A 13717-nucleotide genomic window follows, 5' to 3' on the forward strand; every position below is an offset into this window, starting at 1 on the left:
CTTATTGCCTAAATGCTATTTTAGCATGAATGTTTTTAGATAATCTTTGTTGGATTCTATTGTTGAGGTTATATTTTGCTACTTGGTTTTAAGTTCTTCATGCTTACTTTTTAAGAATACCAAGTGATGAGAATTGCCTTTGAGATTGTAACTCTTTTGAATTGCATATTGTAGCTAGCCACCATGTGATTTGAACTCTTTCTTTGAGTGGGTAATTTCTTGATGGATGTTATGCATTTACCTTAATGCATTGTGTTTATGATTATATACATCCATATGTGTTTGGCTTGAATGCTTTCATGCTTCTTTAATGCTTGTTTTACTTTACAAGTTCACTTAGAGCATTTCAAGCATACTATAATGAGTAAAGTGCATGCTTCTTTTGTGACATAACTTTTATGCTAATGTGTATTCTAAACCGCACAATTTAGAATTCACACACCTATTTGTCACTAATGTCACACCAATTCACTCACTCATTCCTAGTGATTATTACCTCATTCCAACAATGTATGCCTCCTTGTTTTTATATCTTCTCATCTTATGGTGTTATATTTTTGTTTTTCATGAACAATGCACCACAAGCAAACATGGAAGCGGAAGAAAGAACACGCAGCAATCTGGAGATTCGCCGTACCCCCTTGCTCATCTTTGAGTGCACCGAGAACGGTGCAAACTTTTAAGTGTGGGGAGGTCGTTCGACCGGTCGGCGATTTTGGGTGACGAATTTCTAATCCCAACACTTTTGCATTTCATTTTAGGATTTTAGGATTGTTACTTTCATTTTTCTATTTTTTCATATATATACACAATAAGCTTAGTCAAAATAATGAAAATTTTCAAGATTTCTATCTATAGGGCACTTCAATTGATTGAGTGAAAACTTTTCATTAAACTTGCTTGAATCACACACACATATATATATATATATATATATATATATATATATATATATATATATATATATATATATATATATATATATATATTGTGGAACATGAATTTTTGAGCTAAGAACACAAGCAAGTGAGTTTTGAGCCTATTGATGTGGTTACATCTTATAACCACTTATTTTTCTTCTTGTGTGCATTATTCTCTTTCTATGATTGTAATCTTTGATTTGTTTGATTCTTTATGTCCATTATTTTGTGTATTCATGCATTTATATGATTGAGGCCATCATTTCATTAGCTCACTTACCCAAATGGCCTTACCTTTTATCTTCCTTTGTTAGCCAAATTTGAGCCTACGATTAACCCACTTTATTCTTAATTTAGCACATTACAAGCCTTAAAGCGGAAAATAATAAAAGTCCTTATTTGGATCTTTGATTAGCTTAGGCTAGTGTGTGTGAGTATCATTCAAGTGTGGGAACCTTGGGACATTGGGTGAATAAAAGGGTAGTTTTGTATTATTATTTGAAATATTGGGAATCGGGTATATGCTAATGTATTGATCAAATGTAAAACCTTATGCATTGATGCTCTTGTATATAAAAAAAATGATGAGAAAAAGAAAAGAAAAAGAAAAAAATAATAATATGGAAAAGAAAAAAAATAGAAAAAGAAAAAAAAGAAGAAAAATAATAAAAAGGGGACAAAATGCCCCAAAACGAAGCTCAATAAAATCAATGCATAAGTGTTGTGAAATGAAAAGGAAATACACGAGTATGTGAAAAAGTGAAAAATGGGTAGTTAGGTTGGAATTTAATTGTATAGGATGTCATAGGTTAGGTGGGAAGTCTAAACTTATCAAAGATTCAAATTTTAAGCTCACTTGACCATATATGCATCCTACCTTGACCTTAACCCCATTACAACCTATGAAAAGACCTCATGATATATGCATGCATGCATGAAATGTTTGTTGATTGTTAGAAGAAAAACAAATCTTAGAAAGCATGATTAGGAGAGAATTGAGAGAATCAACCCTAAACACTTGAGCGAATAGAGTGCAAACACATCCGGTGAGGGTTTGATGCTCAATTACATGTCTCCACCTATGATCATCTCCTTTCATGCAAGTTTGTAAAAATATTTAATAACTCAAATCAATTGTGGATTAGACTTGCTAATCCTTAGCCCTCGTGCATATATGCTTCTTGGGAATTGATTTATTTTGGCCAAGCAATTGCATTCATTTAGATAGTTGCATATAGGTAGATTGCATTTAGTTAGTTTTCATTGAATAAATGTTGATCCCTTTGCTTTCTCTTGGTTTAAGCATGATGACATGCTTGGTTTAAGTGTGGGGAGGTTGATAAACCCCATTTGTAGGGTTTATCTTATGCTTCATTTAAGGGATTTTATCACCTTTTTTCCACATTTATTCGATGAAATAGCATGGTTTTGTAACTTCTCCCTTAATTGTGCTCAAGAGTGAAAACATGCTTTTTTAGGTCTTAAAATAAATAAATTTAATTCACCTTGATTCCATTAGATGCCTTGATATGTTTGTTAAGTGATTTAAGGTTTAGGAGGCAAAGATTGGATCAAGGGAATGAAGAAAGAAAGCATGAAAAGTTGGAGAACTCATGAAGAAATGAAAGAACCGGAAAGTTGTCAAGCCGACCTCTTCTCACTTAAACGACCATAACTTGAGCTACAGAAGTCCAAATGATGCGGTTTCAGTTGGGTTGGAAAGCTAACATCCGGAGCTTCGAAACGATATAAGATTTGCCATAGTTCCTATACGTATAAGGATGCGTACATGCACTGTACGCGTACGCGCTGTTGGTGCACGTGATTCATATCACTTCATGCAAACTCGTGGCTAGCGAATTTACAAGCCTTGTGGGCCCAATCCAACTCATTTCTGATCCTATTTAAGCCAAGGATTGAAGGGGGAAGACATCAGAAGTTAGTTACCATTAGTTTAGTTTAGCTTAGTTTAATAGTTAGAGTTAGTTTCTAGAGAGAGAAGCTCTCACTTCTCTCTAGGATTAGGATTAGGTTTAGATTAGAATTTCTAGATCTAGGTTTTAATCTTTGATTTCTTCTACTTCTACCTTTTAATTCTTTGTTGTTACATTCATTTTCCTCTATTCTTTTGTTGAAATTTCTTTTATGTTGTTCTTATACTTTGTTGTAGATCTACTTTTGTTCCTCCTATTCTCTTTCAATTCAATTAGAGGTAATTCATAATAACTGTGTTCATTTGATTTGTTGTTGTTTAATTCCTTGCAATTGAGTAGTGTAGATTTACTTTTCTTGCAATTTTTTACTATGCTTTCCTTTTATGCCTTCCAAGTGTTTGATGAAATGCTTGGTTGGATTTTAGAGTAGAATTTTATACTCTTGGCTTGGAAAGGTAACTTAGGAACTCTTGAGTTACTAATATCCAAGTGATTGATGATTGGGAGCCATTTACTCTAGTTCTCACTAATTGAATTAGTGGAGAGTTAGGACTTATGGACTAGGATTGATATAGCTCATTTGACTTTCCTTTACTACTAGTTAGAGGATGATTTAATGAGATTAATCCTTGCCAATTCTCATATTGTGGTTAGTGATTAGGATAGAGATCCTTGACCACCAACCCTTGCCAAGACCTTTCTAGGCCTTAGTTTACTTTCTTGTCATTTATCTTTCATGCTTCTTATCAAAACCCCAAAAATAACTCATAACCAATAACAAGACACTTTATTGTAATTCCTAGGGAGAATGACCCGAGGTTTGAATACTTCGGTTTATAAATTTAGGGGTTTGTTACTTGTGACAAACAACTTTTGTATGAAAGGATTATTGTTGGTTTAGAAACTACACTTGCAACGAGAATTCATTTGTGAAATTTCTAAGCCGTCAAAAATCCAATCATTAGGCAGCAAATTGTTTGTCTTGCTGCGACTTCTACGAGTTGAGTTTTGGAGTAAAACCAATTTTGTTATAAAATTTGATTTTCTTGATTTATTTCTCTAAAACTTCAGAATTTTAAGAGTTGAGGATTGGGAGTTGTGAATTTTTGAATATTGGTGGTCAAAGCTAAAAAGAAACAGATTTCAGCAAGTTATGCACCAACTTCCAATGCTTGTAACTCTTAGAATTGAATAGCAATTGGGTTGAAACCAAGACACACTTGTTCCTGGATGAGCTAGGAGTTCCCAAACCAAAATTTAGCTTAATTGGAGTTTTGTAATAAAAGTTATTCAAATTGAAAAGTACTAAGCTTCTTGGTTTCTAAAACAGATTTTGACTCATTTTTACTTAACTTCCAGGTAATATAACTTCTTCATTAAAAATGGTATTAACTCAGAACCAATTGAGAAAAAAACCTGGTTGAGTAAAGTTTAACTACATTAATTTTTAAAGTCATTGGATTTAACTTGGATTTTATATTGAATTTTGAATATCACATACTGCTGCTATTTTTCTAGTTTTATGCACCGCAGAGCAGTCACATTTTTTTCTTTATTCCTGAGGCTAGAGAAATTAGAAAATTATGATCTTTTATTTGTTAGAAAGCTTATTCCAAGTTTATTTGTTATATTAAAAATAGAAAAGAAATAGAGTGTCGAGGATGTCTTAGTGATAGTCATGAGTTCGAGAAGTTAAAGTTTAATCTTCGTGTGATGTGATTGATTTAATGTTAGAGTTGGGTTGATTTTAAGATTATTCGATATTAAAGAGGTTGAGAAGAGTTTGATGAATGGTTTGGTCGGGACCCGGAAAGGGTAAACGTGATGAATTATAAGAGAATGATGTGAAAGCTAAATGAATACATGTTGTTATGGCTATAAAGAACGAATGTAAGAAAATGATGATGATAAATGATGAGATATGGGAATGACTGTGTGTGGCCGAAATGGTCGATATGGAAAGTTGAGGACGGAAGTTCCCTCTCTTGTCGTGATGCAGATGTGGGGAAGGTGGAAAGGCACTCTCTTTCGTATTGTTTCCCCCACATTCTTCTCTAGTTGCAAGGTGGAAAGGCACATTCCTTCGATGTGGAAAGGCACTCTCCTTCGTATATCCTCCAGGAGAAGGTGGAAAGGCACTCTCCTTCGTTTATGTATATATGTATTTAGCTTATTCTCCAAGTAACTGATGTATGCTGCTCCTCTTAGAGGTTTAGGGAGAGATAGGAGTTTATTTTGGTATTTTGGTGAATTTTGGGGATACATACATACATATATATATATATATATATATATATATATATATATATATATATATATATATATATATATCCTCTGGCCAGCCTTAGCTTTGCAGGCTGAGTCAGGGGCTAGTTATGCTGTTTCCTTGACTTTCCTTTATTTTTTGCTTATTTTTATCATGTTCCTATTAGGTTTCTTAGCACGCAAGTAATCCTTTCTTGAGCGTTGCGCTTTTTATTTTGCGATTTTGTTTTACCCCTGTTTCAACGCTCCTAGTTAAGTATCCTTTTCTCTATTATATATTATATATATATATATATATATATATATATATATATATATATATCTTATAGGTCGTTATACCTTACTATCTCAGTCTTATTACTTAAGCATAAGATTAAGTATGGTAGGGTGTTACATTATGGTATCAGAGCAATTTGTTTCTATAGAGCCTGAGGACAAACTGATTATGCTTCTGTGCATTCTTTGTGTATGTGTCTTTGTGCTATTAGGAAATCTAATTGATATATGTGGCACAAACATCCATGAGTATGCATTTGGAATTTAAAGCACTAGACTTGCGATACTGAGACTGATCAACTTGATATCACTTGGTTGGTGTGTATAGGAACCAGATGTTGACTCGCAGACGCGGACGCGGACGCAGGTGAGGTAGAGGTAGACTAGGCAATGCTATGCCTGAAGCGACAGGGAATATTCCTAATCCTGTAGACTTCATGGCTGCTCTAGCAGGGAATATGGCCGCGGCGATGCAAGCAACCGCCGAAGCCCTGGGAAATCAGATAAATAATGGTAACAATGACAACAACGGCGATAATGGTCCTATGACGCTTTCCTCCTTCCTAAAAGTTCATCCTCCGACCTTTAGAGGAACCTTGAACCCTACTGATGCGGATAACTGGGTACAAGCCATTAAGCGAGCATTACAGGCTCAGCAGGTTCCTGAAGAACAGTGGGTTGGGTTTGGGACTTACCTGCTGCAAGGTGAAGCTCAGCATTGGTGGCAGGGCGTGAGGCGCATTCTGCAGCTTGATGGGGTTGTGATCTCTTGGGAGTTATTCCGAGAAGAATTCTATAAGAAATACTTTCCCAGTTCATCCAGAAATGCTAAGGAACTTGAACTGCTTCAGCTGAAACAAGGTCAGATGACCATCACTGAGTACACTAGCAGGTTTGAGGAACTGTGCCGTTTCTCACGAATTTGTCAGGGAGCTCCTGAGGACTTTGCTGAGTGGAAATGCATTAAGTTTGAAGGAGGCATTCGGAGCGACATTCAGATCTTTGTAGCACTTATGGAGATCCGGGTGTTTTCTGAACTTGTGAACAAGATTCGTATAACTGAAGAATGTGTGAGGAACGCAGCTGTGGCAAAGAATGATAACTGAGAGTCCCACCGAAGAGATCACCATCAGAATTTGGCACCAAGGAGTCAAGAATTCAGGAGGACTGAAAACTACCGACCCAATAGACAGCATAAAAACAAGCAAGGTTTGTGTTACCGGTGCGGATTACCCAGGCATCTAGTTAAGGACTGTCCTAATCCACGTGGTGAAAACTCATGATGCAGATAGATCACAATCACCAGGTTAAGGTAAATGCAATTATTGGATTTGAGAAGCAATGAATTATTCTAGGATACCATGATTACTCATAGTATAAGATAGAGAAGAAAGACCTAGGTTAAAACTTAAAACCAAACTAAATCGTTCCGAATAGGGTATTGTCATCAAAGCCTGCAGAATTTAGTGAAGTTTTTAGTTGGCATTGGATGAATAATCAAGACTCTTAGAGATAAGTGAATTAGGAGAATGGAACAATAGTCTATTCACATAAGAGGGCCCAAGATGATGGTGGGTCACAAGAAGGAAAAGGTAAACTAAAATTGATACCTGAAATTTTATTTGCATAGAGGAAGTGAGACATCACACTAATCCATACTATCAAATGTTTTTGGTCCGGTTTTCTTTCTTGAGATGTACCTAAATTCTTCTTCTTGTGCATTCTATTATTTTGATACAACTCTGATTAACCGTATATAAAACTCTTTCTATTTTCTCACGAATATTGTTCACACTATTCATTCGTCTTTCAAGCTTAATATTTCTTTGAAAATTAACTCGAGCCTATATTAGTATTGCGTATGAATCCCAGCCGTAACCAGAGAGACGTTGATTTCTTAGAGCAAGACCTTTGAACGCAAAACGAACCTGTGACATTACTAGGAAATTTAGAGCCTTAATCCTCACCAATCATATCACTCGTGACTAAATAGATGCAATGAGGTACACTGTGGGAATGAATTACCAGGATCCGATGAAAGTCTTTGAGCCATAGAAAGAAGATTGACCTTCATGTCAATGCTCGTATCACTTGAGCCTAACGAACCGTTTAGGGAATGACTACGATGTATTATTGAAAAACTTAAGATGTATGTAGATGCAACGTCGTGAGGTTGTGATAGACGCCCTAAGCAAGAAGTTTCTAAAAGATTCTTGGACGTTAATTCCAAAAGAAAAAATGTTAGATGAGTTAAAGTTATAAGTTGGAAGAATGAGAGTGTTGGAAGTGTTGGTCTAAATCCATTGCTAGGTTACAACGTGGAATCGATGAGGTACGGAACGCGTAACGAGAAAATAAGGAGCCGTCAAAGATGTCAAAGTTTGGTAAACAAAAGGGAATTAAGAAGAGATTTATATGTCCAATGCCGGAATAGAGATCATGGAGTCAAGGACTTAGGGAGCGCAATAATGGTGATAAGGAGATACTAAGAGTATTGAGGCATGTTGAATCAGGAAGATACCAAGAAAGAGTTATGCGTCGAGATTGGAAATTGAGATGAAAAACTATTTTCCAGAACTTACGAGACAGGATTTTCAAACTTACCCTGAAATTGCTAAGATGTACCATGAATCAAAGAAGATATTTTTGGGTAGCCAGAAATAAAGAATAAAGCATAAATCGGAATGCTGCAACCATTGGAGGTCCTACACTGGGAGTAAGGAAGAGTAATTACCGATTTCGACATAGATCGTTGAGGACTAGGATAGAGGATGGAGCTTCACAGAGCACTAAATGCCCCTGTATTACTAGAGCATCGAATACCTTAGTTCCTGAATTTGATAGCCGAGACAACAAAAAAAAGTTACGCAAATCTAAGTTAGAATTCTTACTATGAAAGCTGACAAAGAGTTAGGCGGATCTAAGAAAAAGATTTCTCAAGTTGGAAGGAAGAAGATACATATTCCTGCAGATCACTTCAATGAACTAGAATCGGATGACCAATTAAAAACTGAAAAGTTAAATCCCCGTTACATCAGACCAATGACGTATAAGATCGCTCTACCACCACATCGCTCGAACCTGCATGACGTGTTTCACGTATCGCAGCTTCGTAAATACACTTCTGATCCTAGTCATGTCCTAGAACCGAAATTAGTCCAAGTGAGAGAAGATCTAACGCTTCCAATAACTCCGGTTAGGATTGATGATACCAGCAGCAAGCATCTACGCAGAAAGGAGGTTCCCTTGGTAAAGTATCTTGGAGCCGGGCTGGTATTGAAGAACATACCTGGGAGCTTTGCGGATAATTTGTACGCTTTTTGGCATTATTTTTAGTATATTTTTAGTAGATTTAGTTAGTTTTTAATATATTTTTATTAGTTTTTAGTTAAAATTCACTTTTCTGGACTTTACTATGAGTTTGTGTGTTTTTCTGTGATTTCAGGTATTTTCTGGCTGAAATTGAGGGACCTGAGCAAAAATCTGATTCAGAGACTGAAAACGACTGCAGATGCTGTTGGATTCTGACCTCCCTACACTCGAAGTAGATTTTCTGAAGCTACAGAAGCCCAATTGGCGCGCTCTCAACGGCTTTGGAAAGTAGACATCCTGGGCTTTCCAGCAATGTATATTAGTCTATACTTTTCCCGAGATTTGATGGCCCAAACCGGCGTTCTAAATCAGCTCAAGAATGCCCGGCGTTAAACGCCAGAACTGGCACAAGAATGGGAGTTAAACGCCCAAACTGGCATAAGAGCTGGCGTTTAACTCCAAGAAGAGTCTCTACACGAAAATGCTTCAATGCTCAGCCCAAGCACACACCAAGTGGGCCCGGAAGTGGATTTTTATGTCGTTTACTCATTTCTGTAAACCCTAGGCTACTAGTTCTCTATATATAGGACCTTTTGCTATTTGTATTTTCATCTTTGGATCTTAGATCATCTTGAGATCTTTGAATCTTTTGATCACTGGGGGCTGGCCTCACGGCCATGCGTAGACCTTGTTCTTATGTATTTTCAACGGTGGAGTTTCTACACACCATAGATTAAGGTGTGGAGCTCTGCTGTACCTCGAGTATTAATGCAATTACTATTGTTCTTCTATTCAATTCAGCTTGTTCTTATTCCAAGATATTCATTCGTACCCAAGAACATGATGAATGTGATGATTATGTGACGCTCATCATCATTCTCACTTATGAACGCGTGACTGACAACCACTTCCGTTCTACAAGCAAATAAGGCTTGAATGTTTATCTCTTGGATTCTTTAATCGGAATCTTTGTGGTATAAGCTAGAATTGATGGCGGCATTCAAGAGAATCCAGAAGGTCTAAACCTTGTCTGTGGTATTCTGAGTAGGATTCAATGATTGAATGACTGTGACGAGCTTCAAACTCGCGATTGTGGGGCGTTAGTGACAGACGCAAAAGAATCACTGGATTCTATTCCGACATGATCGAGAACCGACAGCTGGATAGCCGTGCCGTGACAGGGTGCGTTGAACATTTCCACTGAGAGGACGGGACTGTAGCCATTGACAACGGTGATGCCCAACATACAGCTTGCCATGGAAAGGAGTAAGAAGGATTGGATGAAGACAGTAGGAAAGCAGAGAGACGGAAGGGACAAAGCATCTTCATACGCTTATCTGAAATTCTCACCAATGAATTGCATAAGTATCTCTATCCTTATCTTTATGTTTTATTCATAAATCATTCATAACCATTTGAGTCTACCTGACTGAGATTTACAAGATGACCATAGCTTGCTTCATACCAACAATCTCCGTGGGATCGACCCTTACTCGCGTAAGGTTTATTACTTGGACGACCCAGTGCACTTGCTGGTTAGTTGTGCGAAGTTGTGTTTATGCCATGGTATTGAGCACCAAGTCTTTGGGGCCATTACTAGGGATTATTTGAGTTGTGAAAAGTAGTGATCACAATTTTGTGCACCAAGTTTTTGGCGCCGTTGCCGGGGATTGTTTCGAGTATGGACAACTGACGGTTCATCTTGTTGCTAAGATTAGGTATTTTTCAAAGTTCTTAAGAATGAATTCTAGTGTTTCAAGGTGATGATCTTATCATCACCAAAGCTGATTGATTCTCATCAATTTAGCTCTTGAATGCAATGTCCTGCTGAAGCTTGGCTATCCATGTCTAATTCCTTTAGACTGAAGCTTTAGACTAACATTGCATGATTCCTGGAATTCTCATTAAGAATTTTGATACCTTTATTTTCTTTTCCACTTAATTTTCGAAAAATCCAAAAAAATTACAAAATCATAAAAACCAAAAATATTTTTATGTTTCTTGTTGACTCTAGTGTCTCATTTTAAGTTTGGTGTCTTGCATGCATTGTTTATTTGATCTTGGTTCTGTTTTCAAGTCAATAATACAGGGAATTGAAGATTCAGTACATGCAGCAGAGGAATTATACAGAAAAAGCTGGGCGTTCAAAACGCCCAGTGAAGAAGGAAAAACTGGCGTTTAAACGCCAGCCAGGATACCTGGCTGGGCGTTTAACGCCCAAAAAGGTAGCATTTTGGGCGTTAAACGCCAAAATGGATACCATTCTGGGCGTTTAACGCCAGGATGGCACAAGAGGGAAGATTTTGTTTTTAATGCAAATTTTTTTTTTCAAGTTTTCAAAGTTTTTCAAAATCAAATCTTTTTCAAATCATATCTTTTCAATCAAATCTTTTTCAAAATCAATTTCTTTCCTTTTTCAAAAATACTTGCTATCAATTAATGATTTGATTCAACATTTCAAGTATGTTGCCTTTTCTATTGAGAAAGGTTTAATGTTTGAATCATATCTTTTCTTGTTAGCCAAGTCATTTATTTTTAAAATCAAATCTTTTTAAATTGTTTTTCAAATCATATCTTCTCAATCACACCATAACTTTTCAATCATATCTTCTTAATCACATCTTTTTCAAAATAGTTTTCAATCATATCTTTTTGATTTCTAATTTCAAAATCTTTTTCAAAAATTACTTGATTTCTTTTCCACTCTTGGTTTTCGAAAATCAATTAGTGTTATTCAAAATATTTTTAAAATATTTTACTTAATTTTCGAAAATTTCTTCCCCTCTTCTCACATCCTTCTATTTATGGACTAACACTCCTCCTCAATTCACAATTCGAACTCTATCTCTCTTGATAAGTTCGAATTCTTCTACTTCTTCCTTCTATTTTTCTTTTCCTCTGACACCTCAAGGAATCTCTATACTATGACATAGAGGATTCCATACTTTCTTGTTCTCTTCTCTTTCATATGAGAAGGAGCAAAGACAAAAGCATTCTTGTTGAGGCTGACCCTGAACCTGAAAGGACCTTGAAGCAAAAGCTAAGAGAAGCTAAGGCACAACTCTCTGTAGAGGACCTAACAGAAATTTTCAAAGAAGAAGAACCCATGGAAGCCGAAAACAACAACAATGCCAACAATGCAAGGAAGGTGCTGGGTGACTTTACTGCACCTACTTCCGACTTCTATGGGAGAAACATCTCTATCCCTGCCATTGGAGCAAACAACTTTGAGCTTAAGCCTCAATTAGTTTCTCTAATGCAACAGAATTGCAAGTTCCATGGACTTCCATTGGAAGATCCTCATCAGTTTTTAGCTGAATTCTTGCAAATTTGTGACACTGTCAAGACTAATGGGGTTGACCCTGAGGTCTACAGACTTATGCTATTCCCTTTTGCTGTAAGAGACATAGCTAGAATATGGTTGGACTCACAACCTAAAGAAAGCCTGAACTCTTGGGAAAAGCTAGTCAATGCCTTCTTGGCAAAGTTCTTTCCACCTCAAAAATTGAGTAAGCTTAGAGTGGAAGTCCAAACCTTCAGACAGAAGGAAGGTGAATCCCTCTATGAAGCTTGGGAAAGATACAAACAATTGATCAGAAAGTGTCCTTCTGACATGCTTTCTGAATGGAGCATCATAGGTATTTTCTATGATGGTCTGTCTAAACTGTCCAAGATGTCATTGGATAGCTCTGCTGGAGGATCTCTTCATCTGAAGAAGACGCCTACAGAAGCTCAAGAACTAATTGAAATGGTTGCAAATAACCAATTCATGTACACTTCTGAAAGGAATCCTGTGAACAATGGGACGAATCAGAAGAAAGGAATTCTTGAGATTGATACTCTGAATGCCATATTGGCTCAGAACAAAATATTGACTCAGCAAGTCAATATGATTTCTCAAAGTCTGTCTGGAATGCAAGCTGCACCAGGCAGTACTAAGGATGCTTCATCTAAAAAAGTAAGCTTATGATCCTGAGAACCCTTCAATGGAAGAGCTGAATTACATGGGAGAACCCTATGGAAACACCTATAATTTTTCATGGAGAAATCATCCAAATCTCTCATGGAAGGATCAATAGAGACCTCAACAAGGTTTCAACAATAATAATGGTGGAAGAAACAGGTTTAGCAATGGCAAGCCCTTTCCATCATCTTCTCAGCAACAGACAGAGAGTTCTAAGCAGAGCCACTCTGACTTAGCAACCATGGTCTCTGATCTAATCAAAACCACTCAAAGTTTCATGACTGAAACAAGGTCCTCCATTAGAAATCTGGAGGCACAAGTGGGACAGCTGAGCAAGAAAATTACTGAACTTCCTCCTAGTACTCTTCCAAGCAATACAGAAGAAAATCCAAAAGGAGAGTGCAAGGCCATCAACATGGCCGAATTTGGAGAGGAGGAAGAGGCAGTGCACGCCACTGAGGAAGACCTCAATGGACGTCCACTGGCCTCCAATGAGTTTCCTAATGAGGAACTATGGGAATCTGAGGCTCAAAATGAGACCATAAAGATTCCACTGGACTTACTTCTGCCATTCATGAGCTCTGATGAGTATTCTTCCTCTGAAGAGGATGAGTATATCACTGAAGAGCAAGTTGCCAAGTACCTTAGAGCAATCATAAAGCTAAATGACAAGTTATTCGGTAATGAGGCTTTGGAGAACGAACCTCCTTTGCTCACCAAAGAACTGGATGACTTGTCTAGGCAGAAATTACCTCAAAAGAGACAGGACCCTGGGAAGTTTTCAATACCTTGTACCATAGGCACCATGACCTTCAAGAAGGCTCTGTGTGACCTAGGGTCAAGTGTGAACCTCATACCTCTCTCTGTAATGGAGAAGCTAGGGATCTTTGAGGTACAAGCTGCAAGAATCTCAATAGAGATGGCAGACAATTCAAGAAAACAAGCTTATGGGCTTGTAGAGGATGTTTTGGTGAAGATTGAAGACCATTACATCCCTGCTGATTTTATAGTCCTAGAGACTGGGAAGTGCATGGATGAATCCATCA

The 13717-nt window shown here is 37.1% G+C and overlaps 1 protein-coding gene and 1 non-coding gene across 2 annotated transcripts; one reads left to right on the top strand and one right to left on the bottom strand.

Moving 5' to 3' along the window:
* Window positions 1–5790: 5790 nt before the first annotated feature.
* LOC130934750 (uncharacterized) lies at window positions 5791–6501 on the top strand. Its single transcript, XM_057864288.1, has one exon. The coding sequence runs from the start codon at window positions 5791–5793 to the stop codon at window positions 6499–6501; it is 711 nt and encodes a 236-aa protein (XP_057720271.1).
* Window positions 6502–12218: 5717 nt separating this feature from the next.
* Window positions 12219–12326, bottom strand: LOC130938045 (small nucleolar RNA R71). The gene has a single exon (XR_009069227.1). It is a non-coding gene; the product is annotated as a small nucleolar RNA R71 (small nucleolar RNA).
* Between the last annotated feature and the right edge of the window lie 1391 nt (window positions 12327–13717).

This window comes from Arachis stenosperma, chromosome 6 (assembly GCF_014773155.1).
Source record: "Arachis stenosperma cultivar V10309 chromosome 6, arast.V10309.gnm1.PFL2, whole genome shotgun sequence".
In the NCBI taxonomy this organism is placed as follows: domain Eukaryota; kingdom Viridiplantae; phylum Streptophyta; class Magnoliopsida; order Fabales; family Fabaceae; genus Arachis; species Arachis stenosperma.